This window comes from Podarcis vaucheri (assembly GCF_965113315.1).
Source record: "Podarcis vaucheri genome assembly, chromosome: 7".
In the NCBI taxonomy this organism is placed as follows: domain Eukaryota; kingdom Metazoa; phylum Chordata; class Lepidosauria; order Squamata; family Lacertidae; genus Podarcis; species Podarcis vaucheri.
This window is the reverse complement of record NC_138765.1, coordinates 71,835,138-71,841,953: the sequence shown is the minus strand read 5'-3', so window position 1 is coordinate 71,841,953 and position 6,816 is coordinate 71,835,138. Positions and strand designations below refer to the sequence as shown.

The 6,816-nt window shown below is 47.3% G+C and overlaps 1 protein-coding gene across 2 annotated transcripts; it reads left to right on the top strand.

The window, feature by feature from the left end:
• The first annotated feature begins 81 nt into the window (after nt 1-81).
• LOC309536419 (small ribosomal subunit protein bS16m-like) lies at nt 82-6,096 on the top strand. Of its 2 annotated transcripts, none has more exons than XM_082230652.1 (4): nt 82-310; nt 1,253-1,277; nt 2,165-2,425; nt 5,275-6,096. In XM_082230652.1, exons 1-4 carry the CDS (start codon nt 125-127, stop codon nt 5,397-5,399), a joined length of 597 nt encoding a protein of 198 aa, XP_082086778.1. In that variant the 5' UTR covers nt 82-124; the 3' UTR covers nt 5,400-6,096. The 2 variants fall into 2 exon arrangements, with proteins under 2 accessions (XP_082086778.1, XP_082086779.1); XM_082230653.1 differs by lacking the exon at nt 82-310 and adding an exon at nt 386-418 and having other exon boundaries at nt 5,275-6,093.
• The last annotated feature ends 720 nt before the right edge of the window (nt 6,097-6,816 follow it).

Here is a 6,816-nt window from a genome sequence, read left to right as displayed (position 1 = left end):
CTTGGCCTTTCGCTCCGTTCTGCTCCTCCTCCTCCTTCCTCCTCACCTGCCAAGGGGACACGGGCCGCGCGAGCCGGAGCCCGGCCAAGGAGCGCGCTGGCTGGTTCCCTGCCTGCGCGGCCTAATGCGGTTGCTTAGCAACGCGGAAGCGGAACTACAGCTCCCGTCGCCCTCTGGCGCATGCGCTTCGGCGTCGTGTCTTTTTTTTTTAATACACCGAGTTCTGATTGGTCGCCTCTCCCACGCTCGTTCCGCCGCATGCGCGCGGCCGACTCGGGCTCCTCACGTGGTTTCCGACCTCCAGGAGCTTGTAAGTAGCGTCTCTACGGTTGTCGCTTGGAGGGGAATTGTGGTCGTGTGAGCGCGCCGAGTTGCCTTGCGCGGGTTGGGGAATAGCAGCTAAGGGCTCAGGCAGCAGGTACAGCTCGCCACGCGGGGGAGAAGCCGGCTGCTTCAATCAGCCCCTTTTCTCGGAACCATGTGGACTAGCGCCTTACTTTATTTTGAGGGGAAGGAGCGTAGCTCAGTGGTTGAGCATCTGCTTTGCATCTGGAAGGTCCCAAGGTAGGGAGTGTACGCTATGTGAGACCTTGCAGAGCCGCTGCGGATAGATAACTGCTAAATTCAGGGTCGCCGCCTGTCCTGTATAATACAGGATTGTCCCATATTTCAGTATAAGATGCTCTCTCTCTGTGTGTGTGTCTCTCTTGCTCTGCCAAGTTAGGCATCCTCTCCAAATGCATGTGTTCGAAAGGGTGTGAGAAAGGTCATGTATTTAAGCTGTGGGTAGCCAAGCACAGACAGATTTACAACTTCGTGGGTGTGGGTGTGTGACAAATTTCAGAGGCGCCAATAGATTGTAATAGATTGCTTTGAATTCACTTCAGCACCAGCTGGAAAAAAAATAATAACCCCCCCCAACTGCTCTGCCCGATCCTGTCCTATATTTTGCCAGAACAAAGGTGGCAGTCGTAAATGGACTGGTGGTCTGACTGTATAAAAAGAGCTGTCTACCTTTCTGGGTTAGGGATAATTGAGGAATAGACAACAAGGATTCTGTGCTCTCATTCCCTGGGCTTAACTTCTATTCCACATCCCCCTCTCTCGTTTATTTCAGAATTGCAGAAATTTAGGTAGCCTGGTTCCTCATTTCATAACTGTAAGCTGATGGCGCTTTTTTCTTTGTTTTAATATGAGACTGCTACTGAGTGTTGGGATCTGATTTGTTACCTCTGTTTCCCCTTCTCTACAGGAACCAGACATCATGGTTCAGCTGGGTAAGTGAGATTACCGTACTTTTCACCCTATATGGCGCACTGGCCCATAGGACACACTTATTTTTTTGGGGGGGTGGGGGGAAATAAAGGGGGGAATTATTCCCCCCCCGAGCTTGCCGGGCTGGGGGCGGGGGAAGCCCCAGCTTCCCCCGACCCCAGCCCCCAGAACGGGTTCCGGGAGCGACGGCGAGGTTGCATTCAATGGTACCATTGTTTAAGGGACGTGGGTAGCGCTGTGGTCTAAATCGCTGAGCCTCTTGGGCTTGCCTATGAGAAGGTTGGCGGTTCGAATCCCTGTGACAGGGTGAGCTCCCGTTGCTCGGTCCCAGCTCCTGCCAACCTAGCAGTACGAAAGCACGCCAAAAAGTGCAAGTAGATAAATAGGTACCGCTCCGGCAGGAAGGTAAACGGCGTTTCGGAGTGCTGCTCTGCTTTGTGGTCCGTTGCGCCACATGACCCGGAAAAACTGTCTGCGACAAACGCCGGCTCCCTCAGCCTGTAAAGCGAGATGAGCACTGTAACCCCAGAGTCATCTGCGACTGGACTTGGCTGTCAGGGGTCCTTTAACTTTACCTTTTTTTTTACCATTGTTTAAAGACTGAAACGACTTAAAAATTAACTGTAACTAAACAGATATTTGGTACTTCTAGGCGGGGTGGGGTGGGGTGTAAAAACAAAAATCAGCATTTATGAGTGATATATATTGCAGATGAAGAAAAGCATTATGGAGTTGGTGGTCATCACTGCCTCCATTGGGAGCGAGTTCTACAGCTTAACTGTGCTCTGTGTAAAGAAGTATTTCCTTCAGCTTGTTTAACCACTGGAGGGAAATCTTCAATAAATGCAGGGTTTCTGTTGACATTGCCTTTGCACGGTCTCCCTTCCAGGGCACTGCCTCCTGAAAAAGTACTACAACGCGCATACCGTCATCCGCTTTGCTATGGGTGGCTGCGCCAACAGGCCTTACTTTCGGATCGTGGCTGCACAGAACAAGCGAGCCCGGGACGGGAAGCACCTGGAGCAGATTGGGTGCTACGACCCGCTTCCCAACGACCACAATGAGAGGATCGTTGGTGTGAACTTCGAGCGGCTGAAATACTGGATTGCCAATGGCGCCCATCTCACCAAGCCCGTCGAGAAACTTCTGGGTAATGCCACCTGGTTTCCTTCTTTTTTGGGGGGGGGGGAATTTTCCTCCTGTTTTGTTGTCGCTTTCTGTGTTCCCTTACTTAGATTGACATTTTGCTTGTTGAACAAAGCATTTATACAAAAATTAAATGTGTTTTATATTTTTTTTTTTTTATAATCATATTTATTAAAATTTCCAATAATAACATAATAGAAAAATAAGAAAGATAAAGGAAAGAAAGAAAAAGAGAAACTAACTTAGACCCTTCTTTTCATAACCTTCTTTCTGGGACTTCCTCCTTCCCCTCCCGATTGTATTCCCCTTTATCTAAGTTGGTTCCACAAGTTCTCATCCCCAATTAAACCTAATATATTATACTCATAAACCAATTTAAATTTACACCATCTTAGCATCACTCCTCGTCTTATAATAGAACAAAATTTTCCCCAAGATCCGCTCTCATTTCTTCCACGAGTTCCCCCTTTCTAAAAAAAAAGAAAAAACAGAAACGTAAAATATCAAAGTTATAAAGAATATAAGATAGAAAGTATAGAGAAATTCAAAAAGTTGGTTACAAAGCCTTTGGATTCTAAGGTTCCCCCTCCCTTCCCCGGTTTTGATTCCCCATGTCCATTTGTCTGTATGTTGTCGGCCTGGAGATCTTAAGTCCACAGCCAAATTTATCTCAGTCCATCATGCTGTTTTCTTCGGATTTGATTGTCTTAATGATGTTTAACGTCGAAAATCCAATCTAATAGAGGCCTTTAATTTTCTTTACTCTTTTGTTGCTCCTCCCATTATTCTTTCCGTGTCGTATTCAGTCATCCACTCTTTTATTTCTTGGTTTCTCAGGTTTCTGTCTTGTTCAGCTGTCAAAACATTCTTGTTCCAAAATTTAACGTCTCTACAGAGGTTTGTTATTCAGGGACACAGACTTACGTCCAGTTCCTTTCTTGCTTCAATAGAAGATTCTATTGTGTTATAGTCACCTCTGTAGACAAAATAATATTTCAGTTCTGCAGCTTTCCCAGGAGATAAGACCTTTACACATCCCAGAGTAGTTTTCCACATACGACACTTGTAATGTCCCGAATCCCCTCTAGAGGGATTACAATAACTTTGTATCCTCTAATCCAAAAGTCAATTTGTTGTTTCTTTTTCCCGACAGTTTATATCCATATTTATATCAAATTGTAACAAAATTAACCAGCAAAGAACTTGTAGCAAAGTCCTCTTTATAATTTCCAGTTTTGACAGCTCCTTTGACAGCTGTCAAAATCTCCATCTCTCTTCGCCAGGCTGTCCGAATCGCCCCGGTTCCCAGGGGGGGGGTTGCTTTTTCCTCACCCTCGACTCCTCTCCTCCAGCACAGTTCTTATAATTCACATCGTGGAGTTGGTAATTTTTATCATCAATAAGCTTCTGAATAGATCTTGGTTTCTCAGTCCTTGTTTTAGCATGTTTACAATCAGGGAGGGGACTGACTTCCTTTTTTGGATCCCCTCCCGCTCGTGCCAAATCCGGAAAAAATTTTCTTTTTTCCTCCTTTTAAACCCGGTTGCCCAATTACTCACGGGTTGTTGATCAATTGTCCGAATTTCCTTTGGAAGAAGCCAGCGCTCTCCGCCGAATGGCATGCGGCTGCGCCCGGCAGGGGAAGCGGAGGACTCAAAGCACCACGCTACTCCCCGGCGCCCGATCCGTAGCCTTTAAAAAGGCTCTTTCACAAGCCGGGAGAGCGATAACGGTGCCAGCCGAGTCACCATGTCCACGGGATCCGTTCCCGTGGTTTCTAAGGGTCCCCGCGTCGCCGGCGCGGTAGGACCCAGCCCCTGCCGAGCAGACTCCCTCCGGAGCTCGGAGGGAGTCCGCCATTCGGCGATGGCGCCAACCCGGAAGTCTGTGTTTTATATTTAAATGTGTTTTATATTTTGAATGGTTTCCCCACCATGCCAAACTCCTGCATTATTTTAACCTATCCTTGTGGTGGGGTTTTGCTGAATAAAATTCTGATTATTGTACAGTTATCCATTGAACTTAGGCAGCTCCTGATAATGATGATTCATAAAATCATACGAGGGTATAAGGGGCCCCAGGGCTCCTCCAATTCAATTACCTTCAATGCAGGAATTTTTTTTTCTTAATCCTCCCGTTTATTTTTAAGCTGAAAATTTGTCTGGGGGAAAAAGTGGAACAGAAAGCACAGCGTGCTTCCTGATGTCACGGGCAACCAGGCAATCAGTTCTTTCACAGCTTTGCGTTTAAGCCTAGCGTTGGGGAAGCTGTATCTTTTTGGACTCCCAACTCCCATTATCCCTAACCATTGGCCATTGGGTCAGATGAGAGTTGTAGTCTTAACAGCAGCATGCACCCCTGACATATGACTGCAAAATAGTTGGTACATTTTCTGAAGGCGATGAACTCCAGATTTTGTGTGTCCTGCCTCTCCCCACCGTGCTATGCTTTAGACAGTTGACCTCGAGACATAATGCAGGGAAGGAGAGCTTCAGAACCAGGGATCAAATGTGGCCCTCCAGCCCTCTGTATCTGGCCCTCAGAATTCTGCCTAAGCCACATCCCCTCACTGCTCCTGCTTCACACTCTCAGGTGTCTGGCTTGAACTCTGATAATGTGTCTTTGCTTAGCTTCCTGGATGGAGGATAGGGAAAGCAGCCTATTGTGCAAAGGTAATAACTGCACAAATTGCTCCAGCCGCTTTTGCCTCTGGCCTCCCGCACCATTCATACATGCCCCCTGGAAAGTTGACCGGAAGCGAATGTGACCCATCAGGCTGAGAGAGGTTCCCCCACCCTTGCTGTGAAGAGTATAGACAGCAACAGCAAAGTGCCTTTTCTTTCCTCCGCCCAGGGCTTTCTGGATTCCTCCCCCTGCATCCGATGACCATCACAAACGCCGAAAGAGTGAGGAAAGCACAAGCCCAGCAGGCTGAGAGGGCTGCTCAGGAAGAAGCCAGCCCAGCTCGGAATGAATGAAGAGCAAAGTGTGGGGCTCTCGCTACCAGCTCCTCGAAGGCAGTGCCAGGATGAAGGACCGCCTGTTGTGCAGGAGAAGCGAGCAGACACAGGCTCTGTCTCTGTTTGCAACATGATGGAGCCGCAGCCTTCTTCAGGTTTGGTGACGTGTGGCCCGCCAGATGCTCCTGGACCCTCCTCAACCCCTGCCAGAATGACCAGTGGGCAGGGATGGTGGGAGCTGGAGCCCACTTCCACCTGGAGGGCTGCAGCTTCCCCACCCCATGGCCTAGCTCACAGCCTGACTCGACAGAAGCGTTGTAACACCTGCTAAGAGAGGTACTTCCAGGAACGTGGGATGGGAGCCTTTGCAGGACTGCAACTCCCATGATACCTGTCCACTGCCTTTGCTGCCAGTTGGGCATTTATCATCATCCAACCATCCGCAGGTTTCCTGCTCCCATCTTTAAAAAATCAGTTCTTTCTCCATCTCTTGGCCAGATTTAACGCTCCTCTGGTGTCTGCAGAGTCACTGCCTTGTGAGATACTTTATTGAGGGAAAGGCTTTCCTCCTGGACCACTTTGGCAGAGGAATGTTAATGGACTGATGGGAGGGAAGGGAAGTTTTCCATCTACGCACCTGCCTGCTGATCTGCCTCCTCCCACTAAAAAGGTGCAAAATCCAGCTTTCTGGTAAATAAATAAATAAAAAGTTTCTAGGTCTTGGTATGTTGTATATATGAAAGTCCGAGGAGGCCTAAGAAGAGGCGTGTCTGGCAAAACAACAAAATCATTTGCAGGGGTTAGTGGATAAGATTTGAGGGCCCTGGCCACCTCTTGGCCATGACAAGCAGACTAAACAGTACTAAAGAATCATAGAATTATAGACTTGGAAGGGACCCTGAGAATCATCTAGTTCTGCAGTGTAGGAATAAGCTGATGTCCCATATGGGGCTCAAACCTGCAACCTTGGCACTATCAGCACCATGATCTAAGTAGTCTTGCTTTGTGGGTTTCCTCCTCAGTGGCAGAGCACATGCTCTTTTTCTTTTTGCATTTGGCAGATCCCAAAGGCAGATCAGTCTGCAAAACGGCTTTTATTATTTATTTTGTGAAATTTATACATAGCTTGAATGATTATTTTTTTTAAGACCTCAAAGCGGTTTGCGAAAAGATAGAACAAAATCAATAAAAATTCACAGCTTCACTTTAAAACATACAAAGCTTAAAATAGTAAAACAGTTTAAAGTTACTTCAACTTTCTAAGCGTCTGGGTAGGCTGGTCTAAAGAAGAATGTTTTTGTCAGACACTGAATAAAGTAAAGGCTCAATCTCAGAAGGCAGGAGTCCCAAAGTGTAGGTGCTGCCATAATGAGCAACTGAATTCTTACAAGTGGAGAGTCAGACCATTGGGCCCATTCTCTACACAAGTATTTCC